General features: G+C 40.0%; 1 protein-coding gene across 3 annotated transcripts in view; it reads right to left on the minus strand.

Moving 5' to 3' along the window:
- DIAPH1 (diaphanous related formin 1) overlaps positions 1–26,226 on the minus strand; it is a 93,569-nt gene that overhangs the window by 11,957 nt on the left and 55,386 nt on the right. For all 3 annotated transcript variants that reach the window (XM_059417781.1, XM_059417780.1, XM_059417779.1), the window contains 5 exons: positions 5,176–5,274; positions 1,260–1,354; positions 880–981; positions 414–653; positions 162–291 (listed from right to left, as the gene is read on the minus strand). In XM_059417781.1, coding sequence (XP_059273764.1) covers positions 162–291; positions 414–653; positions 880–981; positions 1,260–1,354; positions 5,176–5,274 — 666 coding nt within the window. The remainder of the gene's footprint in view (positions 1–161; positions 292–413; positions 654–879; positions 982–1,259; positions 1,355–5,175; positions 5,275–26,226) is intronic.

Below are 26,226 nucleotides of genomic sequence, written 5' to 3' on the forward strand. Positions count from 1 at the left end.
AGACCTCCCTTGTGCCTGATAATCCTCTTTGCTGTGGCCTAGACACCATGCCTCCACCCTCTCCCATTCCCACCTAAGATAGGCAAGTGAGAATTTCCGTCCCAATGCAGAGATTTTGGGGGCCTGGAACAGCCTTCTAGCTGCACCTCAACCTGCCCTACCTCGGCTGGCTTTCTCCACATGGGCAAGCTCATCTGGAAACTTCAGGACATCAGGATAGTCATTCTCACACAACTCAGCCAAGAAGTGCAACAATGTCATCTTCTGATCTGTGGACTTGGTGTCTCGAAGCTTGGGGAAAGAGGAGAAACGTGTTAGTCCTGACCCTCTAAGACCAACAGCAGTTTGCCACATGCTGCCCACAGAGGCCAGCGGCCTTCCCCTCTCCATTCTGCTCTAACCACCTGGCTCACCTTACAGAGGAAGCTGATGTTGAAGCCGAAAGCACCAGCATTCCTGGAGCCAGCATTCATGTAGTTTCCGACAAGCAAGGTAATCTCCAGGAGGCTAGAGAAGCTCTCACTCTTTCGTAACTCCTCACACGCGGCAGTCACAGAAACGATCTCTGGTTTAATATTCTCCACTTGCTCACTAAACTGTAGCTTGAAGAGGATGGCGTTGAGGCGAGGCCGCAGGCGGGGCACCGTGCCCATCTGGTGGGGAAGACAAGCAGTTCCAGTACAGCCAACAGGGAGAGAGCAAGTCAGAAAAACATCAAGGCTTGAGCCTCGTGTGGGAGGCTGTGAGTTCCAGAGCACCGAACAGAGAGGAAGATAGGTTCAAAATAGACAAGAGGCGAGAAGCAAGTGGCCCAGCTGCTCTAGGGGAGGAAGGGAGCAAGGAGTCCAAGAAGAGCTTCTTGCCACAGGCCTCACTCACCACCACGCCAAACTGTTCCGACTCGGCCAGATCATCGTATTCATCCTTCAACTCAGACAGCATTTTTAACTGCTCGGGCTCTGGCATCTGCTTAATGAGGTTCTGAAAGAGAGAAGGGACGGTCTCAAAGCGGTTAGCTTGAGCCTTTCAGTCCCCCACTCTGCCACAAAGAAGAAAACGGGCTAGGGGCTGGGGCAGCTAGTGAGATGGCAGGACTTTTGAAAACTATACCAGAAATAATCTAACCAATGGAGAGATGGACGCTGACCCAAAGCCAGCATTCTGTAAAGTGCCAGTGCTAAAGACCTCACCCTCTAAACAGAAGAGGCTAGTGCACGACGTGAAGAGCCAGCTCCCCAGACAACAATCTTGCTCCTTACCTGGATCATAGACTCCGTCAGAACACTCTCGTTCACCTCCAGGATGACATTCTTAATCTCCTGGTAGGCCATGCGGAAGGAACCCAGAAAGATGGCTGCCAGAAAATGAGATATCAAGACATTCTTCTCAGTTTCCTCTCCCTTCCAGCCTATTCTACAAACCTCTGCTGGACTATCTGCCTAAGAGTTTTCTTTTAAAGTCACTATCAGAAACCTCTACCAGCTCTCCACTGCCTGGGTAGTTAAAATCCAAGTTCCTGAGTCCAACGTCTATGGTTCCCACCTCCCAGGTTTCTCGTGAACTCCCACATTCATATCAAATGCCAGCTACCCTGTTCCAAGCACCACTTTCTACAAATACTGTGGCTTCTGGCCTTTGCTCACACAGAAAGATTTTGATCTTCTCTATATATACATCCAAGATACTCATCCCACTCTATTTTCAGTTTCCCACGCCCATGACTCCATCCTCAAAGCTGCCACTGCCTTCAAATGCTCAGATTCTTAAATCGCCATATCCTGTTCCCCAACAAACACTTTCTGTCTTCCAGCTCTCTAACTAGCCTCTGCAGTGACCCTTCAACCTCATCAGAGCAAGCGGTGACCATTCCATTTTCTCCAAAAGTACGAGTTCCACTTTGCCTTCTCTCCTTCACCTAGACCCTACAATCTATAGCTTCACCAGTCTCTACTATTACTGCCAGCTCTGTTACTACTGCTCCTATTCCTGTCTCCTTCCAATTCCTGGTCAGTTGAGCCCTGTCATCTCCCACCTTGCACCTAGGCTGATGAATACCGCTAGCAAAGACTCTGCAGAGCACAGTTCACTGAAGAGGCACCAGCAACAGTGATTCTACACTAGGCCCTCTTAGAAGCTCTTCCAAAGTATCCCCATTCTCCCAACTGTCCCACTACTTCCCATTTTTTTAAAAAAAAAAAATTCTTGTTCCTCTTCAGTGAAAAAGAAAAAATGAAGCCACTAGTCAAATTACTTGCTAAGTATTCTAGTATTCACTGGGGATTCTTAGCTGGAGCCAAGCCAGAAAAGGCTTGGATAAGGACTATCTGGAATTATCTAGAAGAAAACTTCTGCCAACACTTGTGTAAGTTATCAGCAACTATACCCACGTACTCATCCTTTTCTTATATTTCAGTAGATCAGGTGGCCCTGAGGACCTTTTCCTTCAGCATATGCACATAACCAAGTTTCTACTATTTTAAAAACAACCCCAAACCCTTACCTGGTATTCTTAATTACTAACTTCTTTCAATCACTTTACCATGTTCAAAAAATACAACAATCTATTCTTTTTCACTTCCACAGCTCTTATCTACTCTCCTGTCTCCAGTCAATGAAAAGACCACAATTACTTACTGAGATCACAGATGGAACTTAAACATAATCTACATACCTGATTTCATTTAACCCTGTTGGTGGTATCCTTGTATGTTTGTATTATTAGCCCCACTTGACAGAAAAGGAAACTAATACTTAAAGGTAAGCTACGCAAACCCCTACACTGCCAGTATGGGTTGGAAGCATGATTTAAATACTACAGGAGGCTCTGTCCTTACCTCTATGCTATACTGAAATTCTTGCTGAGGCTACAGACTTTCCTCATGCCAGATGGATACCTGCCCTGTCCTGATTTTACTGCTCTTTGGTCTTCATCTGACACTGCTGACTACTCCCACTTCTTAGGACTATGTCATACCATTTTTCTTGTTGCTCCTTTCCAGCCTTTGAGTTCCCTGCCCTTCTCCCCTTCTACTTGCCCCCAAAATATTAGTGACCTTCAAAACAAACTCATGGCTTTAGCTATGACTAATATGCTGTCTCTTAAATTCCTACCTCCAGTCAAACCTTACTCCTGATTTCTACGCCGAAATGCCTAATACACCCATCCTTCTGGAGGCGTCCCAGCGCACCTTAAACTCTATCCTACAAGTCATCATTTCTACTCACCACCCTGCTACCTCTCCTTCATGTCCAGTACCCACCACTCTTCCCCAAAAAGACATTTTACTGCTGGCTGGATCTTCCTAGTTCAGTAAATGGTATCATTCTCTACAGAGTGATGTAAACTGAAGAAAACATCTCCTTCATTCCCTCAGCCAGTCACTAGATTCCATTATTTCTATCTCCTTAGTATCTTCTGCCTTCCAACTCATTCTCACTACTTTAGTTTCAGGCCCTGATTCCTTCTCGCCTAGTTTAAAGTGAGAACGTAACTCATCTCTCTGCCTGCAGTCTTCCCAGGCCCTAGCAATCCAGCCTGTGTCCTTCCCCAAGTAGCCTTCCCCTGAATTATACAGGGTCTATCATTCATTTTCCTGATTAAAATCCTTTTAAGAAATTCCAAGGCCTTCAGGATAACACAGATACTTCTTAGCCTAAGCCTGTCAGAATTCTTGATGATCTAGCTTCTATCTATTTCTTGAAAGCTCTCCTGCCACTCCTCCCCCACGTATGGCCTTTACAGTGTGCCAACTGCACTGCCACTCCATGTGTCTGCGTCTTCATACATGTTGATTCCTCTGCTGGAAACAAGCCAGCCCTTACCCTTCTCTTCACTCCTGACTCATCGTTCTTTCAACTCCTGGTGAGCAGTACCTCCTTTCGAATGACATGCTCCCTCCAGTACTGCCCACACGTGATTCAGATGCCCCTTTCCCAGGGCTCTTGTGCCTCTGCCTCTTTCCACAGGACCGGGACTGTGCTTTATTCAGCTTAGTGTCCCTCGCACATAAGAGGAACTTAATAATTTCTGAATCACTACATTACATCTCCTAGGCCATCCTCCTCTAAACAAATCTCATTCTATGAGTTCTGTTTTCTGTACTCTTTTATCAGCCAGCTGGAAAGAACCATGTACTAACCACAGTCTGGTATCACTCCCTCAAATAAAAGTTACACGTTTCCTGTTCCCAAGAGAGAAGCTTGAGAAGAGAAACCACCTCACATTACTTTGATCTCCATAAAAAGACTTACCCACAGACAACATTTGGTAGTATTTGTTGTCCATGATCTAGGCCTATACAGCAAAGAATAATGTAAAGGTTTACTGTTCTCACTCTATTCCCGATTTTACTTATGGGTATGTGTAATCGTTTCCTTTGGTGACCTCGGCCAAGTCACAATATCTAAACTTTAGTCTTCTCATTTGGAAAAATGGGGATGACAGCCACACCGTAAGATAGTGAGAGGGCTTCATGGAATACATACCCTTTCATCTCTGGAACACATGTCTTGTATGGGCCTAACAGAGACTGCAACATGGCAGAACCTCAAATATTTGTTGGGGAAAAGTTTAAATCTCTATTACTCAGCATAAAGGAGATCAACAGCCAAACAAACAGAAAATGAACATTCACCCTGATCATCAAGTAAGTATCACCTGTAACATCTTTGCAGAGAAGTTTCTGATCTGAATTTGAGAAGTGCAGGATTTATATTATTTATTCTAAGCCACAAAATTATCTTAGGTTTAAATGAAGTCAATCCAGTGCCTGCATTTAAAAGTAGTTCTTAAAGAAAGAAGGAAATGCACAGTGGCTAGACTATCCTGTGGAGCCAACGGAAACAGTAATGGCTTTGAAATAAAAAAAAAAAAAATCTGAGGTTCAAATCCCATGCCTGTTTCTCACTACACCTATGGAACTAGGCAAATTCCTAAAACTCTTAACTACTGTTAGCATCATAGGAATTCACCTAGTCCGCTGTTCGCGTCTAGTTTTATAGCAAAGAAACAAACCTGCAGTGCTACTGAGGAATTAAGATACTGGGAAGTTCACACTCTAATGCCTGGCATGCATGAGGAACTCAACAAATCAAGAAACCCTGGATCTACCAAAATTAAGCTTTTAAAAGAACCCCTTCCTATTTCAAATAGTTGGGATCACAGAGAATACTCACAGAGATTCTGGGCAGTCTTTGAGTCCAACACCTTTAACTCTTTTACTTTTTTCTTTTGTACAGATTTCTTTTCTTCTCCACCTTCCTGATCCTTCTTGGCTAGTAAGGGAAAGATGAGAAAAGCAGGATTATGGACAAGCCACATTGCGGTCTTACTGAACCACTGTACCAGCCAGCCTGGAATGCCTCCTCACTTCCTATTAACAATGGTTTCCCTATTGTATTCCTTCTCTTTAACTGGCTACCCTTCTATTGTTGAAACCCACCCTCAACTATAGTCAACATCTCATTCACATTTCTTTAACTGTTATCAATACTGCTTTTCCACCTATACGCTATCATTTGCTTACAGATCCTTCTCTGAAGGACCAGATAATAAGTATTTCAGGTTTTGCAGACTACATGATCTCAACTACTCAACACTGCCACTACAGCACGAAAGCAAAGATGATACATAAATGAATGGATGGTCAGCCTGAGGGGTGTAGTCTGCCAACCTAGTACTGGAGCCTTTCACCATGTAATCCTTTTGTAACTATTAAAATCCTGTTTTCTTGGACGCCTAGGTGACACATTCAGTTAAGCGTCTGCCTTCTGCTCAGGTCATGATCCCAGGACCGTGGGATCAAGTCCCACACTGAGCTCCTTGCTCAGCAGGGAGCCTGCTTTTCCCTCTGTCTGCCTCTCTCAATCTCTTTCTCTCTGACAAATAAATAAAGAAAATCTTTTTTAAAAAGTCCTGTTTTCTTTCAAGCTCCATCTTGAATACGAGTTGTCTATAAAATTTATTTTTTAATGATCTATTTATTATAGAGAGTAACTGAGTGTGCATGCGTGTGTGCGTGTGCAAGCAGGGTGAGGGGCAGAGGGAGAGACTGCAAGCAGACCCCACCCTTGCACCTGATGTGAGACTAAGCCACCCAGGCACCCATACTGGTTGAATTTTAAACCCCACAAAAAATATTACCTGGTAAAAATAAATAAGAAATAAAGCAAACAAAAAAGAAAGTTAATGGCAAAAAGTGTCAACAACTAACAAAAAAACTTATCCTTTGGCCTGTCAGTGCAGACTTAAAGGAAAATGTTAAATACATGAAGATTACTTATATAAACACTTACTGAGTACCTATTATGGAATATCTTTATGTGCCAGGTTATTCTGGGCACTGTGAGTACAACAGTGAATGAAAGAGAGGAGCACCTGGGTGGCTCTGTCACTTGAGTGTCCAACTCTTGGTTTTGGCTCAGGTCAAAATCTCAGAACCCTGGGGTCAAGTCCTACATGACACCCCTGTGTCAGACTCCAAGTTCAAGGCACAGTCTGCTTGTTCTTCTCCCTCTCCCTCAGCTCCTCCCCTTGCTCATGTTCTCTCTCCCTCAAATAAATAAATAAAATCTTAAAACATACACACACACACAAAACAGTGCACAGAACAGAGAAAGATTCCTCCTGCCTTCATGGAACTCATATTCTAATCAAGAGAAAGGACAATCAGTTAATACATAAAATACTGTATTAGCTAGTCATAGTTCTGTGAAAAGAAAATCAAGTAGGGAAGAAACAGAGAGACTTAATTGGCGATGGATTATACCTTTAGGGGGATGAGGGAAAGTCTTATGTCACTTTTGAGAAAAGACCTTTTAGAAAGTGAGAGCACAAGCTAAGTGAGTATCTTCAGGGTGAAGGGGCATACCTTTCAGGAAGGGAAAGACCAATACAAAGGCCTGAGAAAGGAGCATGCCCGGTGAGCTCAAAGAAAAGCAAAAAGCTAGTTACACCTGCACAGAGTGAGGGGAGGTCAGGAAAAGTCAGAGAGGTACTAAAGACAGATTATGTAACAAAATGAAACTTATGGATGGCCAGATAAAAATGGAGAATTAAGATATCCAGACCGTATTACGAAAACTTAGAAAAAAGGGGAGGAGAAAAGTTGTAAGTAAAGCTCTCATTTTACACAGGCAAAACAGAAAGTTACGTATTCACTGCTGATGTTGAAAAAGAAAAAAACCAGACTCAACTTTTTTGCTTGGCAGTAAAACAAAAATAAAGTACAAATACAAGAAAGAAAGGGATGAAAAGGTCATTTTTATGGAAGATGTAATTCCATATAGCAATTCACAACAACCAAAAGACCAATGAAGAACTATCAGAACTAGTAACTCAGGAGGGCTACAGAGAAAAGACAATCATCTGTGGAGAAGCCACTTTTAGAGCACAGGCTGGAGCGATGGGAGCCATGGAGTAGAGAAAGAGCCTATGGGCAACCTCCTGACTGAACACAGACAGGCCTATCAGGTGACCCACCTCAAAATACCAGTGGGCTATTAACAACCAGACACAGTTACCGAAACAAGGAAAATTCCATATGTCATTATACCTCCTCACCTTCCTTCTTTAAAAACATCCCGCACTCACTGCCTCAGAGTAGACAGCCTCTCCTCTGCAGTCCTGCCAGCAGCTCCCTAGCAGTACATTCAATAAACTCTTGCCTTTGTTCTGCCTCAGGTGAGTCCTTTCACTGCCTGCCCACTGGCTTCCACCCGATCCTTGCCCTACATTTGAGAAGCCCCTCCAATAGAGACAGACACTACAATATGGACTTCTCAGCTCCACCAAAATGAAGTAGCCTCATGTAGAGGAAATACAACTGTATTTAAAAACTGGGGAGGGTAAAGGGACCTAAAAGGAAAATAAAATCTCTATGCTTACTTGAACTGGTTGACCAGTATCATCAGGGCATCTGAGTGGCTCTATCAGTTAAGGGTCTGCCTTCGGCTCAGATTCTGATCCCAGGGTCCTGGGATCAAGCCCTGTGTCAGGTTACCACCTTCTGCCTCGCCCCAACTTGTGTGTGCTCTCTAATAAATAAAATCTTAAAAAGAAAAACCAAAAAAATCCCAATATATTTAAAGGACTGAAATCAGAGCATGTTCTCTAACCATAATGGAATCAAACAACAAATCAATAACCAAAAGAGAACAGGAAGATACCCAAACATTTGGAAACCAAAGAACCACTTCAAAATAATTTGTGACTCAAAGAGGAAGTCTCAGAATATTTTAAGATACACAGAACTGGATGAAAATCAAAGTACAATACATCAAAATATACGGGATGCAGCTATAGCAGTGCTGACTAACAGCACCAAGTTTACATTAGAAAATTAGAAAGACCTCAGGTCAGTAGTCCAATTTTCTATCTCAAGGAGCCAGAAAAAGAAGAGCAAAACAAACCCAAAGCAACCAGAAGGAAGGAAATAAAGAATTTATGAGCAGAAATCAATGAAAATGAAAATAGAGAAAATCCAATCACTCAAAAAGCTGCTTAAAAAAAAAATCAACAAAATAGACTCCACCAAAACATTGCTAGAACTAATTCATTAATTCATTCACAGGATATAAAATCAAAGTGCAGAAATTGATGCATTTCTATACACCAGTAACAAAGCAGCAAAAAAAAAAAAAAAAAAAAAAAAAATCAAGGAATCAGTCCCCTTTGCAATTGCTCCAAAAACAGAATACCTAGCAATAAACCTAACTAAAGAGGTAAAAGATCTATTCTGAAAATTACAGAACACTTAAAAAAGAAATTGAAGAGGACACAAAAAAGAAACTGAAGAGGACACAAAGAAATGGAAAAACATTCCATGATCACGGATCGGAGAAACAAACATTGTTGAAATGTCTACCCAAAGCAATCTGCACATTTAAGGCAATCCCTATAAAAATACCAGCATTTTTCACAGAGCTAGAAAAACAATCCTAAAATTTGTATGGAAGTACAAAAGATCCCAAATAGCCAAAGCAATCCTGAAAAAGAAAAGCAAAACTACAGGCATCACAATTCTGGATTTCAAGCTATATTGCAAGGCTGTAATCATCGAGACAAAAAGAGACAGAATAGAAAGCCCAGAAATGGACCTAAAACTATATGGTCAACTCATCTGTGATAAAGCAGGAAAGAATATCCAGTGGAAAAATGACAGTCTCTGTAACAAATGGTTTTGGGACAAAAAATCCCTGGGTCAGTCAGAGAACTTGTTGACCACGGAATCTGCTCCCTTTCCATGATGAGGAGTTTCTGTCCTGGGAAATGAAGGTGCAGGTAGGGACCACATTTCCTAGCCCATCTTGCATCTGGGAGGTGACCATATGATATAAGAGCAGACTTACAAGTATACAGAGTATACTTACATGTATACTGATTCTAAACCAGATTTTTTTTCTTATAATACAGATTAAAATTTATTTCTTGCTTTAAAGGTTAATCTTATGTTATATGAGTTACATCTCAATACATACAAATACATAAAACAGACCAAAGATGGAAAACATAAACTATTAACTTCTAGAGAAAACCAGAAAAATCTTCCAACTTTGGGGTAGGCAAAGATTTTTAAAAACAAACCATGTGATGGGCAGAATGTTAAGTGCACATACCCTGTATAACCCTTCTCCTTGCTGTCCTTATAGAAGCAACTACCAGGTTGTGGAGAAGGCCATGTGGCAGGAAATAATAAGTAACCTCTAGAAGCTGACAACAGCCCTTAGCTGATGATCAGCAAGAAAACAGTTATCTATGTCCTACAATTTTAAGGAACTGGATTCAGTCAAATAGCACATAAGCCTGGAAGAGGACAATGAGTTCCAGAAAGCAAGGAAATCCAGCCAAAACCTTTAGGTTGGTGTGACGCTCAACATGGATTCCAGACCCACAGAAACTACAGAATAATAAATCTATGCTGTTTTAATTTTGTGGGAATTTGTTACAAAGCAATAGAAAACAATACAAAACATAAAAGAAAAAAATTGATGAAGCAGACTTCATCAAAATTAAAAACTTCTGAGGTGCGTGGGTGGCTCAGGCGTTAAGGCATCTGCCTTTGGCTCAGGTCATGATCCCAGGGTCTGGGGATTGAGCCCCCAGTCAGGTTCCCTGCTCAGCAGGGAGCCTGCTTCTCCCTCTCTAACTCTCCTGGTTTGTGTTCCATCTTTCACTGTGTGTATCTCTGTCAAATAAATAAATAAAATCTTAAAAAATGAATAAAAATAAAAAACTTCTGTACTTTCAAAGGTACCATTAAGGAACAAAATAGTAAGTCTTGGAAAAAATATTTAAAAAACACAGATCTTAATATAGGACTAGTATCTACAACATATAAAAAAAATTCTCATTATTTAATCCTAAGAAAACAACACATTTTTTGAAATAGGTAAAAGATTTGGACAGATACTTCACCAAGGAAGTTATACAGGTTTCAGTAAGCAAAGGAAAAGATGCACACCATCATTAAGTTATAGGAATATGTACTAGTAATTAATTTAATTAGAAATCAAAACTACAGGGGCACCTGGGTGGCTCAGTGTTAAGCATCTGCCTTTGCCTCAGGTCACAATCCCAGGATCCTGGGATTGAGCCCTGCATCAGGCTCCCTGCTCAGCAGGAAGCCTGCTTCTCCCTCTCCCACTCCCCCTGCTTATGTTCCCTCTCTTGCTTTGTTTCTGTCAAATAAATAAAGAAATAAAATCTTAAAAAAAAAAAAAAAAGGAAAGAAAGAAATTAAAACTACAATGCCTAAGGGGGTGCCTGGCAGGCCCACTTGGTAAAGCATGCAACTCTTGATCTCAGGGTTGTTCAGTTTGAGCCTCACACTGGATGTAGAGATTACTTAAAAAACCCAAACGCTGCAACGCCTAACCCACAAAATTCACTAAAAAAACAAAACTGATCCAACTAAGTGCTGGTAAGGATGCAAAGCTTCTGCTTGTGGAAATGGGAAAAAAAAAAAAATGGTACCGCCACTTTGGAAAACAGTTTGGCACTTTCTTATACAGTCAGACATACATTAGTTAACATACGACCTAACAATCCCGTTCCTAGAAATTTTTCCGAGAAAAATGAAAACATACATCCAAACAAAATATTGCATGTAAATGTTTCTACTGGCTTTACTCTTAACTGCCCCAAACTGGATTCAACCCAAATGTCCATCAACCAGGAAATGGATATAATGGACTATTACTCAGCACTGGAGAGGAGTATCTCTGTATGCAGCAACATGGACAAATCTCAGATACATTATGCTGGGTGAAAGAATCTCGGCTTAAAAGGTTACTTAAAGTTTGATTCCATTTATTATGACTATTCTGGAAAAGATAAAACTGCGGACAGAAATCACATCAGTGGCTGCTAGGGCCTGGCAGTGAATGGACAAATGGGCAGGAGGGAACTTTTTGGAATGATGAAAATATTCTTGAGTGTGGTGGTTACATGTCTATATATATTTGTCAAAATTCATAGAACTGTACACATACAAAGAATAAATTTTACTATATGCATCTTGTACCTCAACAAACCTGTCTATCTGAACAAATAACATCTTCAAGGCCAATAAAAATAGAATAGTATAAGGCTGTAATAATTGTAACAAAGTGACAAACAACATTTGAGGTGAATAAAGAATGAGAAATAGAAACACATAGTATATGCCCAAGTAGAAACTCAAATCAATGAAAAAAGGATGGTCTATGATACACTTTTTTCTTAAGTGACTGGAAGTAGATACTTGAGGCTCTGTGCGCCATACAGTTTGTATTTCAATTACTTAACTCTGCTAGTATAATATGGAAGAAGACAAAGATAATGTCATCAAATGAGCATAGCTATGTTCCAACAACTTTATTAACAAAAATGGGTCGAGGATAGCTTGCTGACATCTGGTCTAACCAATAGTGCTGGAACAACCAGCTCTCCCCTTTGAAGGGAAATAGATCCTAATTTCATGCTGCTCCCAAAAATAAATTTGAGACATATTAAACAGTAAATGTTAAAAATAGAAGAATACAATTTTGAGTAAACAAAGTTCTAAGAATAACAAAATCAAGATGCTATAAAGACTGGTTTCATTAAATAATATTTTCATTTCTCAGTGTAGTGAAAATTACCATGTAAAATATGAAAAGAAATGAAAACTTCCATTTCCAATAACGATGCCAAGTCTCCCATGAAAATAATCTAAAAATGCTGATATAGTGTTTAAAAAACCACCGTGAAAACATGGAAGAAGTGATAAGATGGTGATGAACTGCTCCGGAAAGGTAACCACAGCACCGGCACACTGTTCCCATACGTGTTTGATGGTTTTCTGTGGCAAGGGTGGAGAAGATCAAGCTTCCGTTTCTGGCTATGTGGAGAGTGTCATATGAGGCTCTCTCCTCAGGAGCTGGGAACCCAAAAGGCTAGATCCTGTGTAAAGTTCAACAAGTTCACAGGTGAAAGCCCTAGAAAGCCTGAACGTTAGGAACATGGTGAATAAATGCAGAGAGAAAAATACTAGAAGTAATGAAAACAAACAGACAAACAAACACCATACACATACAACACATAAAATGGAGGGCTAAATGTGATATTCACCGGCACTGAACATGAAAGCAGAAAGTGCCAAAAGAAAGGGTACCTGGGTGCCACAGTCAGTTAAGTGGCTATGTTCAGCTCAAGTCATTATCTAAGGGTCCTGGGATCAAGCCCATCATCCAGCAAGCCTGCTTCTCCTTCTTCCTCTGCCCCCACCCCATATGCTCTCACTCTCTCTCTCAAATAAATAAATAAAATATTTTTTAAAAAAGGTATTAAAAAAGAAAGAAAATTAAAAATGGAATACTTCAAGGAAAAATAGCTGTGAATTTTCCAAAAGTGATAAAGGATATCAACACAAAGAATCAAGAAGCTCAGAGAATCCCCAAGAATAATACAAGAACCACATCATGGCACACCATCACCATAAAACTGCTAAAAATCAGAGTAAAATTCTCCAAGTAGCAGTGGGTAGAACATAATTACCTGCAAGGAACTACAGTAACACTGACATTGAAGTTGTGTTAACAAAAAAGGGAAAACAAAAATATCTTTCAAGAACATGGGTGAAACAAAGATATATCCACACAAAACAGTGCTTATTACCAGTATACGGGAACTAATAAAATAAATGTTAAGGGGAATAATTATTCAGGCAGAAGATGAAAAATTATCACAAAAGGAAATACAGAAATATACATTGGATGAAGAACACTAGAAAAGTGTTTTTAAGTTAATACTGACATTAGAAAATAATAGTAAAAATGCTTATGTGATCTAAAACATGCAGAACTAAAATACATGACATCAGTGGGTCAAAAAGGTACACTGTAAATAGAGCTAAAATTATGTAAGTTCTAGCATTGTCTGGAAGGTGGTAAGAGTTATAATTTGTATTAGATTGTAGTAGATCAAGGATGCATGTGTAATTTCTAAGGTATCTGTAAAAAGTGAAAAAATGTATAACTAAAAATAAAGTTCTAGGGGCACCTGGGGGGCTCAGTGGGTTAAGCCTCTGCCTTCAGCTCAGGTCATGATCTCAGGGTCCTGGGATCAAGCCCTGCAATGGGCTCTCTGCTTGGCAGATGACTGTTTCCCCCTCTCTCTCAGCCTGCCTCTTTGCCTACTTGTGATCTCTTTCTCTCGCTCTCTGTCAAATAAATAAATAAAATCTTTAAAAAATATAAAGTTCTAAATGAATTTGTGAGAAGATTAAGAACAGAAAAAGACAAAGTGGAAAAAAATTAAATCAAAGAGCAATATGGTATATATGAATTCAAATGAATTAAATACTTTGCAACAAAAGACTAAGATCATCAGACTGGATTTACAAAACATACACACTATATATGTGCTGCTTACAAGGGACACGCTTTGAATAAAGACACGAATGTTAAGGGTAAATAATGGAAAGGGTATACTGAACAAAAGAAAGCTGTTGTAGTTCTATTAATATCAAATAAAAAATTCTTCTCTAATAATGCTACTGGTTTGAACACACATTTAATCATCATAAAAGGTCAATCTGCAAGGAAGACAATTCTAAATCTAAATACATCTAATAATTTAGTTTCAAAATATATAAAGTAAAAACTGACTAAACCAAAAGAAGGGCAATTCTACAACCACTGTGGAAGAATTAATACCTTTTGTACAGAAACTAAAACAAGCCAACAAAAAGTTGCAAAGTATATAGAAAATGCGAACACACCTCACAAACTTGACCTAATTGCTATATTAGAACAATGCATCCCAACAATGAAAAACTATACTTTTTTTCATATACACACACAGTACATGTACCAAATTCACCCACCACATGCTGCACCAAAAAGCCTCAACAAATTTCGGAGGGTAAAAATCATTCAAAGTATGTTCTTTGACCACAACTTGGAAATCAGTAAAAAAGGTTAACTAGAAAATCCCCAACTATTTCATATCAAATAAATAACCAAATAACTCTGAAGTTAGGTAAGAAATCACAATAGAAATTAGAAAATATTTTGAACAGAATGAAATCAGCATATAACAGAATAGATGGAATGAACAGAAAGGGCAAAATAAGATGGCAGATTGAAACTCAAGTATTTCAGTAATTATGTTAAATGTAAATGGATTATATGCGCTCGTTAAAACCAGTATTGTCAACTGGAGTGAAAAAGACAAAAAATGGTCCAAGTATATGCTATTCTATGAAGGAAACATCTAGAATTAAGACTACAGGGAGGATGAAAAGTATAAAGTTACACTAGGCAAATTCTAACGAAAAGCTTAGGGCACCTTCGTGGCTCACGCAGTTAAGCATCTGCCTTTGGCTTGGGCTGTGATTTCCAGGTCCGGGGTGGAGCCCCGTGTTGGGTTCCCCATTCAGCAGGGAGTCTGCTTCTCTCTTTCCCCCTGCCCTGCCTCCCAGCTCATACACTCTCTCTCAAATAAATAAATAAAATCTTAAAAAAAAAGTTGATGAAATTCCGTCAATTTTAACAAAACAGTCTTTTAGGCAACAAAAATCATATAGAACATAAATAAACAGATGAAGACATAGGCATACTGGAGTAGAATGACTGCCAAGTCTATACAGCACAATGCATACAGCAGACATGCTATCATTTGTGTAAAAAAGGTGAAGAACCAATCTAGAAAGGTATCTCCTGGTATAAACATAAAATACCAAGGATACAGAGAAGCTAATACAACTGGTTGTATTTTATCTCTAGCCAGAGATCAAAGCAGGGGTATGACTATTAAATAGGCCCTCTTGGATCTTTTATTTTTGAATTACGTGATTGTATTTCCTATATAAGAACTGACTTTTTTTTTTTTTTAACATCAAGAAGTGACTAACAGTTTTAGCTCATTAATAGGATGTTGTGATTTATGAGTCAAAAGACTTTTCAAATCACCGATTAGCAGCAGACACCCCTAAGGCAACCTAGAATTTTAAATATACACTTAAAGATCAACTGTTCCTTCTCTCCCGGGAGAGAAACCAGTAGTTTTGTGTCTCCTGGTGGGGGAGTACAGCGAGCCACACTCCACCAGAGCTTCTCAGCTGTCTTGTAATACAAGAAAAAGTTTTAGTTTATCAGCAAAATAAAAAACTTAGTTTATCAGCAAAATATAAGAATTTTGAATTTCTATGTACCCAGTAACATTATACATTTATATATTAAAATACATAAAGCCCAAAAATGAATAATCTGAAACTAATCATGAGGACACATTAGACAAACTGAGGGACATTCTACAAGCTCACAGGTATGTACTCTTCAATAATGTCAAGGTTGACACAAAAAATGTGTCATTGTTGGATGGAACAATTGATGACTGGAACAATTAATCCTGTTAGAACACCCATACCACCCAAAGCAATCTACAGAGTTAATGCAATTTCAATCAAAATACTAACAGTAGGGGTGCCGGGGTGGCTCAGCTGTTAAGCGTCTACCTTTGGCTCAGGTCATGATCCTGGGATCCTGGGACTGAGTCCCACATCAGGCTCCCTGCTCCGTGGGAAAGCCTACTTCTCCCTCTCCCACTCCCCCTGCTTGTGTTCCTGCTCTCTGTCAAATGAATAAATAAAAAAATCTAAAAAATAATAATAATAATAATAACAGTATTTTTCACAACTAGAATCAACAATCCTAAAATTTGTATGAAGCCACAAAAGACCTTGAATAGCCAAAGCCATTTTCAGAAAGAACAACAAAGCTTTAGGTATCCCAATCCCAGATTTCAAGATATAGTACAAAGCTCTAATAATCAAAACAGTATAGTTTTGGCACAAAATTAGACACATTGATGAATGGAACACAAAGAGAGCCCAGAAATAAACACAGGTCTATAGGGTACATTAATCTACAACAAAAGGAAGCCAGAATATACAACAGTGAAGACAGTCTCATCAGTAAATGACGTTGGGAAAGCTGGACAACCACATGCACAAGAATGAAACTGGATCAATTTCTGAACACCAGATACAAAAATTAACTGGATCAAAGACCTAAATGTGGGGAACACCTGGGTGGCTAAGTTGGTTAAGTGTCTGACTTCAGCTCAGGTCATGATCTCAGGGTTCTGGGATGGAGCCCTGTGTCCTGTGTCAGGCTCCCCACTCCAGGGTGTCTGCTTGTTCCTCAGCTCCTCCCCCGGCTCATGCTCTCCCTCCCAACTCTCAAATAAATAAAATCCTTAAAAAAAGAAAAAAAGAGAGAGAGAGAGAGAGAGAGAGATCTTGTCACCTGTGACACGATGTATCGACCTGGAGGGTATTATGCTAATCAAACTAAGTAAAAGAAAGACAAATATCTTTTCATTACACTTACACGTAGAATCTAAAACAACAAATAAACAAAAAGCAGAAAGAGACTCATATATGCAGAGAACTGATGGCTGCCAAAGGGGAGGAGGGTGGAAGGATGGGCAAAACAGGTGAAAGAGATGGGAAGTACAGGCCTCCAGTTTGGAAGTAAGTCCTGAGGACAAAAGGTATGGTACAGGGATATCGTCAGTGATGCTTTAACAGCACTCTACAGTGACAGAGGACAGCTACACTGACTGGGAGCCTAACTGCAGAGCTGGGGGTTCCACTATGTTGTACAACCAACACTAATGTACAACTAACACTAATGTAAAACACTAATTAAAAAAAAAAAGAACTAAATATAAGCATGTTTAAGTAATTAACAGAAAGTATGGTGATCAAAAAACTGTCAAGGTCATGAAAGATAAGGATTGAGAAACTATAATGAGGAGGCTGACTCCATTTTTTGTTGTTCATGGACAGCTGTTAAGGCTCCCCTGTCCCCTCTGCCCTTGTGCCCCGCATCTTGGTGCTGGCAGCAGATTACAAGGACACAAGGTACCGACCTGGGCCAGAAGCTCACCCTGGCTCAACATCCTAACCTCAGTTAAAACCCGTGCCAGTCTCCTTTTCTTGCCTTGTCAGCCATTTCAAACCTGCTTAAGAGGACTGCCCTGCTCCTTCCAAAGGCCTCAATTAGTTAAGTTAATAATATCTTCTCATACCCTCTTGGTGTGTGTAGGGCATCATTAATCTTGACATTCAAACCCAATTTTGAGCAGGGATCCATCTGCCTTTGCAGGTGACTGTAACAGGAATTATTTCCAATTAAAGACGATTACAGAATAACTGAATATAACGCATGATCCAGGATTTTTTCTGTAAAAGACATAATTGTAACAACTGGTATAATCTGAAGGTCATATTAAATGACAGAATTACTTTAATATGTATTTCCTAATTTGATAAATTTACTGTAGCTATGGATCTGTTATTAGGAAATGTACATCAAAGGTTAGAGACATCATGCCTGTAACTTCTCAAATCTTCAGAAAAAAATGATCCATATAACACACTTGTACTTATTCCAAAAAACGATACACACATATACATACAAACATTATACAGGCAAAGGTGGTAATATGTTAACATCTCAAAAATGTGATGAAGTATGCACAGGAAATTTTTTGTATTATTCTAGCAACTCTTCCATAACTCTGAAATTATATCAATTATCAAAAGCTTTTCAAAAAGATGGGGCACCTGACTGGCTCAGTCAGTACAGCATGTGACTCTTAAGCTCAGGGTGGTCAGTTCAAGCCCCACACAAGATATGAAGCCTACTTCAAACAAACCAACCAATAAAGACAAAAATGAAGTAAAACTGACAGAGCTGCAATGCTAAATCCACAAAGTGGCACGTTTTAAACCATTTTTGTCAGTAACTGATGAAACAAACAAAAAGAATACAGAAAATGTATTTGATTTTTTTTTTGAAGATTTTATTCATTTATTTGACAGAGATCACAAGCAGGCAGAGATGCAGGCAGAGGGTGGGGGGTGAAGCAGGCTCCCCGCGGAGCAGAGAGCCCGATGCAGGGCTCAATCCCAGGACCCTGGGATCATGATCTGAGCCGAAGGCAGAGGCTTTAACCCACTGAGCCACCCAGGCACCCCCAGAAAATGTATTTATTTATTTATAAAGATTTTATTTATTTATGCGACAGAGAGAGATCATAAGTAGGAAAGAGGCAGACAGAGAGAGAGGAAGGGAAGCAGGCTCCTGCTGAGCAGAGAGCCCCATGTGGGACTCGATCCCAGGACCCTGAGATCATGATCTGAGCCGAAGGCAGCGGCTTAACCCACTGAGGTGCCCACCCAGGCGCCCGAAAATGTATTTATTTTTAAGTGATCTTTGAGTCCACTGAATGTGGACTGAAAACCACAACTCCAAGATCAAGGGTCACATGCTCCCGCTCCCCTGACTAAGACAGCCAGGTGTCCCAAGAATATAAAAAATTTAAATACAATTAATAAAAAGGAACTAATGAAGATATACAGAACACTTTATGAAACTGAAGAACACATATATGCTTAAGTGCATACAGAATATTTATAATATTTAATATTCAGAGCCAAATCTACCAATTTCTTTCCTTTTTAAAAAAATTTTATTTATTATTTATTTGAGAGGGAGAGTGAGTGAGCAAGAAAGCACAAGCTGGGAAAGCAGCAGAGGGAGAGGGAGAAGCAGGCTCCCCGCTGAGCAGGGAGCCTGATGATGATGCTCCAATCCCAGGACCCCAGGATCATGACCTGAGCCAAAGGCAGACACTTAACTGACTGAGCCACCCTGGTGCTCCTCTACAAATTTTTAAAGACCGAAATTGCAAGAGCACTGGCTGAAATGCCATTAGCTAGAAATGAGTAAGAAATTTAAAAAATCCTGAAAACCCACTGTTGTAGACAATAGAATGGCTTCTCAAAGAAATCCACAATCTAATTCCTAGAATCTATGAAAAACCACTTTGCATACAAAAGGTACAATGCAGGTACCATAAAGGTAGGGATACTGAGAGAAGAGGATTATTCAGGATTATTTGGATGGACCCAATGTAATTATAAGGATCGTTATAAGAGGGAGGGAGGAAGGTCAAGTTAGAGAAGAAATGTGATGACAGAAGTGGGGGGCGGGGGCATAAGAATATTCATTATCATCGCTTCATTCAACAACACTGGCTGGGTTTCTGAACCAGTGTAGTAATAACGAAAGAAAAGGAAACAAGAATTCTAAGGATTAGAAAGAACACTCTCATTTGTTTTTCTTTTTTTAAGTATCAAAATAGAGCACTTTATTCAAGATACTGAATATAACACACTCATTTGAAGATAACTGTCAACATAAAAATATCCAAAAGAACCTATAAACTATGAGCAAGCAAAAATTAAATTAAAAATATAAAAATATGAAATATCTAGGAATAAATTTAAGCTGTACAAGACCTCTATGGACAAACTATATGACGCTATGAAAAACATTAAAAACAAGTGAGTGTTTTACAGGTTTATAGATACATAGATTAAAGGATGATAAAGTTAAGATGTGAATTCTTCCCAAATTGATTTATAGAGTCAGTAGAATAAGAATCCTAACAGGTTTCTCTTTTTAAGTTGCTAAGTGGTTTCTAAAATATATATGGAAATACTAGGTGTCAAAGGTAGGGCATTCTTTTTGTTTTGTTTCGTTTTATTTATTTGACAGGCAGATCACAAGTAGGCAGAGAGGCAGGCAGAGGAAGAAAAGGAAGGGAAGCAGGCTCTCCACTGAGAAGAGAGCCTGATGCAGGGCTCGATCCCAGGACCCTGGGATCATGACCTGAGCCGAAAGCAGAGGCTTTAACCCACTGAGCCACCCAGGCACTCTAAAGGAGGACATTTCTTTAAGAAGCAACAAAAGATAGATGGTATCAATGTATCATAAAATTGAAAACCAAAATCATGTGGTATTGGCACCTGGATAGTTAAAAAGATCAACAGCAAAGAGCAGAGTCCAGAAGACAGACCCATGCATAGAAGAGCGCTTTAGGGAATAGACTGGCCATGTCAGACGACTGGGAAAAGGACAGAATTCACAAAAGATAGGACTGGAATTGTCACATGAAAAAACTAAGTTGCATCCATAGGCAAATAAATCAATTACAAATCAATTAAAAAGCTCAATGTGAAAGGCAAAACTACAATGACTAAAGGATTTCTTACACAAGACACAATATGCATTAGCCATAAAGAAAAAGCCTGATAAATCTAAGCACTTTACATAAGGAACTAGTCAATAAGACACTGAAGAAAGTGAAAAGACAGGCCACAGAGTCAGAGATGTTTGTGATAAACCTAAGTAACAAAGGATTAGTATCTAGAATATATAAGCTAATCCTTTTATTTGAACTATGCCCATTTTGCAACCCTCCTGAGCTAACAGGTCTATGCACTGAGAACTGATGGCTGCTATAATCACAGAAGGGCTGGCCGGACATTTTATGTTGTCTGAAGAAGAACCTAACATTATGAAGAAGTCTTGGCAAGACACAAATAGAGTCTGATTCTGATTAAGCTTCTAGATAAATTTTATCCATTTACAGCAAATACAGGGGACAGAAACACAGGAACTACACTATGATAATAAAATCACAAAAACCTGTATTATGAGAAATTCCACAGGACAAATAATGCAGTTCTTACAATAAATGAACTTATAACAAATGAAAAATAAAGAAAAATGGGAGAAAGGTAGAGATAAAGAGAGACAAAGACATTTAAAAATACAGGCAAAACTTAACTATAGTGTTCAGAAATATAAACTTATATGATTACAAAAAAGTGATTACCATACCAGTCAAGATAATTGTTTCTTTAGTGGGAAAGAAGCACATGGAGGTTCCTAGGATCCCCCTGAGAAGTGTGTATCTCCAGACATGTGGCATTTACAAAGGCATTCATTTTATAATTAAATTCCTTAAGTTGTACATCTGTTTTATGTAGCTTTCCATATTTGTCTTATATTTAACAATAAAAAGTATAAACATTAAAATACCTAAAAAGCAGATAATGAATATATAAAAAATGGAAAGAACTAGAATTGTGGAAACGAAATAATAAAAGTCGTGTCTATGAAGAAAATAAATAAATAAATAAATAAAATCTTAAGGAAAAAAAAAGCAGATAATGACAATTTGGAGGAGAGGAAAAAGATAAAGTCTTCCATTTATAACTCAAGAAAATGAGGCCCCAAAAGAGGCCATATTATTTCAGGTATTACTATACAACAGTACAGTTCTCTTAGCAGAGAACGAAGGAGAATCTTTTTTCTTTTTTAAGGCTATATTTTTTTGACACAGAGAAAGAGAGAGTGAGAGAGAGAGTACAAGCAGGGGGAACAGCAGGCAGGCAGGCAGGCAGGCAGAGGGAGAAGGAGAAGCAGGCTCCCTGCCCAGCAAGGATCCTGAGGTGGGGCTCGATCTCAGGACCCTGATCATGACCTAAGCAAAAAGCAGCTGCTTAAGCAACTGAGCCACCCAGGCACCCCAGGGAAAGAGAATTTTATTGGCAAATGACTGTGCCTCTCTGCTGACAAGAGCAAAAAGAAAGCCTATCACTCAGCCGACTCTTAAGCAAAAGAGCATGTCAGCGCCAGCATCCAGGACTCCAGCTACAGCAACCCTGACCTCTTTCACAGATTCTAGGCACTTGTGCTAATGGGAACTACAGCTTCCAAACGAGGCGAATGGCCAACCTAGTCTCTATGGACCAAACTTACCGAGTGCCATGCCAGCCTCTCCAAGTCAGACCCTGTAACTTCCCTTCTGTAACCTATGCTCTCCCCCAAAGCAAGGGAACAGACTGCCTGCTTCAGCTGCTGTCAGTCAGGCACTGCCATATTTCAGAAAGGAGAGAAAGAGCATCAAGCAAAAGCTTTCACCTCCTCATCGAAATCACAAAGACAATCTTCAAAAAGGTCATGGGGCAGAGCAGGGAGGTGACAGTGCTGAAGCCATGAAAAGAATTTTCACATGTCCCTGTCCCCAACCACACCTGTGAGACCGTCTCTGAAGTACTGCTAACTCATTAGGTCTGGTCAGGGAGAAAGGCTGCCACTGAAAAAAAAGCAAGGTGACTGGGAGATAAAGCTGAGCATCTGAAATCACCCTAGGGATATAAGCTATCACACAGCAGATAAATCCCATATACCAGAGGTTAAAAGTGCTCCTTTAATTCCTAGGAAAGAGCATGGTCCACTTTGTTGAGAGCAGTCTGAAACTTTTCTTAAGACCTTGGGTAAAAGCTATCACATCAGAAGAAATAAGCCACTCCCTAGTAAGATATTCCAGCCCTTTCTCTAAAGGTTGCAGGGCATCCCCCCTTTACTTCTCCCATCACTTCTGGAGGATGTCCTGAAGATGGGAAGCTGTGCTCTGTGAAAAGAATTCTGGCTCTGTACTTTCCCAGTCCCAACCTGAGGGATCCTCCCTCTTTCCTAAGAAATCAGGTCTAGAAACAAATTGCAAGATAAAAAAGTAAAAGCCAATACAAGCTGAAGAGGGAAACTACTGAGACATCAATCAATTGTAATGCATGGACTTTATCTGGCTCTGACTCATATTAACAAACTATTAAAAAAAAAAAAAAAGACCCTATGGGCGCCTGGGTGGCTCAGTGGTTAAACCTCTGCCTTCAGCTCAGGTCATGGTCTCAGGGTCCTGGGATGGAGCCCTGAATCAGGCTCTCTGCTCATCGGGGAGCCTGCTTCCCCGCCTCTCTCTGCCTGCCTCTCTGCCTACTTGTGATCTCTGTCAAATAAATAAATATATAAAAATCTAAAACAAAACAAAAAAACAAAAAAACCCACAAAAAAACCCCCTGTAAGATAATTTGAGAAACAATGAGTGGATATCTGATGATGTTAAAGTACTTTTTAGATGTGACAAAGTTAATACAGTTCTTTTTTTTAAAGTCCTTATTTTTTGATATACATTCTGAACTACTTACTTAAGGCCTAATGATATAACTAATCAGGATACAGTTTAAATAACTGGTATGGCAAAACGAAGGTTGATGTTGATAGATAAAACAAGATAAACCCTGAGTTTTTAAACTGGGTTATGTGGTGCTTGGGTGGCTCACAGGGTTAAGCATCTGACTTCAGCTCAGATCACGAACTCAGGGTCCTGGATTAAACCCAAAGTCGGGCTCCCCACTGAGCAGGGAGTTAGCTTCTCCCTATCCCTCTACTGCTCCCCCTACCTCTGCATGTTCTCTCTCTCAAATAAATTAAATCTTTAAAAAAATAATAAGATAAAACAAACTGGGTGATGGAAACAGTTTTCATAATCTTCTCTTCACATACATGTGTGTATGCATTTATGTATTACATATGCATATGTGTTTTGTTCTTTACTTTTTCAAAAACGAATGTTTTGTGTGTGTTTTTAAATCCGGCTGCTTCCCTGGGATCATTAGGGCATCAGATTCTTTTCAGGCCAACTGAGTGAAAAGGGTACCTACTCCTCTGAGCTGATCTATAATTGAGAAAACCTTCAACATCTCTGTAAGAAAAAAACCACCTAAACTCGGTTTGGATTCTTAAAGAGGGAGAAGGGATGCAATGCCTTTTGTCTCAAAAGCAGCCAGCACACTCTGTCACAGTTAGGTGTCCAGTAGCCAGCACCCCTCTGTTCTTGGCTCACAGGGCGGGGACCTGCTGAATCTGTCTCAGAATGCAGGCAGCCTGCAGCAAGGTAAGTCCCTGATGAACAAGGGCTGAGTAACGGAGTCTGCTGATTGCGCCTTGGCCTGTCTCACTCCTCCCCCAGTCGGGCTCCTCCCTTGCCCAATTCTTTTTTTCCTGCGTCACAAACACAAAATGGAGTTAGCTAAGAGCAAAAACAATTTGTCTAAAATGGCTGAATGCAGTAGGGAGTGCCAGGCAATAAAGCAAAGGGAAAGGGCACCCCCTGCTGTCCAACAGAAAGACCCTATTTTTCTTTTTTGATTATTTTGCGTATGTTTAAAGAATCCATCCTAGAGAGTCCAAGCTAATTTTGTCTTGAATCTTGATTATGTTGAATTCTAAAATTTAAACAGATTGAGGCACAAGAAGGGAAGATAATTTCTAGTCTCTGAAGATAAAAGAGTCAAGGCACAATGTCAGCGGCGCAAGTCCCCGTGACCACTGAGTTCCAGACCCCCAGAACGGAAGGGAGTTCTCACTATGTAGCAGAGTATTCCTTAACTGCAGTAATGAGCTAATGACCTTCTGGAGTCCCGCGGCTGCAGCCATCACTTCCCTAGGAATTCCTGTCACAGGCTTCTCTCAATGAAGACCACAAACAGGAAATGGAGAAGGGAGTTGCCCAACATCCTGGAAACTAGGTTCTTAAGAACTGCAGGTGGGAGTGAGTAAGTGAGCTAGGAAAAAGGACTTTGGGAAAATACTGTTGAGAACACAGACTGACTTTTAAAGCCTGCAGGACTTTAAGATTCTGTAGGGCTGAAAGATTTCGGCTGAGTTCTACTGCGTTATACTCCACTCCACCTAATCTTCATTCTCACTGACTCAGGCCCACATACTCCTTGCTCAGCCTGAGATGAAGCCTGAGGCATTTGTCCCTATGCTACAAGGAACACCCTCCATAATCTCATGCTATCCTTCCCTTGAGTAAGAGTACTTTCTGAGTAAGAAAAAACACATGAGAAAGGTGAAGAAAGTGGAAACATGCTGAGACCTCTGTGGATCCAAGTCATGGGTACCTTCCACTGACTCACGAAAGCACGAGCTTATCCAGCATCCTTGAAGAGAGACAAAGGCAGGGCATACAATCTATGTGAGCACAGAACCACAATAGGAAATTTAAAAAAAAAAAAAAAGTGGACTCTGGACCAGTACAGTTCCCTCTGATAAAACATGGCTTTTGGGGAAGAGTCTTAGATCTGCCTAGTTTATCTAAAAAAGATTTGAACACTTATCAGTAAGACCCCCAGGAAATAACAACAAACCTGTGAAGGTAACATAGCTAGGGCATCACCAAGTCCTCCCAGCATACACCAAGCCATGTCCATTAAGCTCTACATGAGCTCTTGGATTCTGAGGAAAGGCCAAAGCAAGAGGGCCCTACCATGTGCTACTTTAAGAAAATGCCTAGGTGGAGGATTTCTACTTTATATTCTCCACAGCTATAACATAACATGAGGAAAAAATTCATCACCTTGAAGCCATGTGTAGGTATACACCATAGCAGAGAAAACCAGATTCCTATCACTGACCTCCTGACCAAACCAAATACCCATCTGCTAAGGCCCCAGAACTAGGCCACCATGGATGTGCAAGGAGATGAAACAAACTGGCAGATAAACCTGAAGGACAAGAACAAAGCTGGACTGAATTCCAAAGCACAAAAACCAAGTGCTAAGAGTTAGGAAAAAGGGAACAAATAGAGTCTGAAAGGGTGGCAGAAAAGCAGTATTAGAAATCTGGGCGCTTCTCAAAACATTTGATCACTCAGACAAGAAGTCAGTGAGTTTCTCACAGACACTTTCCCAGCACACCCAGGAAGGTGACTCAGTACAGGAGTGCTCAGGAGGAGATCAGCCTCAGGGATGTGGTTGAAGGTAGACTGGAAGGACAGACAGGGGACAGGGGACACTAAAGCCAGAGGACAGGAGAAAAGGCATCCCAACGTGGCACTTGGTATAAAATTTTTGCTTTTCTTTAAAGATATTAACTAAGATCCACACATTACAACTGGCTGACATTTTAAAATTCTCTTTTAACCTATATGTTCCTCATCTCATTTATCCCCTGGAGATTTATTTGTTTTTTTTTTTTTTTTTTTTTTTTTTT

Source organism: Mustela nigripes, chromosome 12 (genome assembly GCF_022355385.1).
Source record: "Mustela nigripes isolate SB6536 chromosome 12, MUSNIG.SB6536, whole genome shotgun sequence".
Taxonomy (NCBI): domain Eukaryota; kingdom Metazoa; phylum Chordata; class Mammalia; order Carnivora; family Mustelidae; genus Mustela; species Mustela nigripes.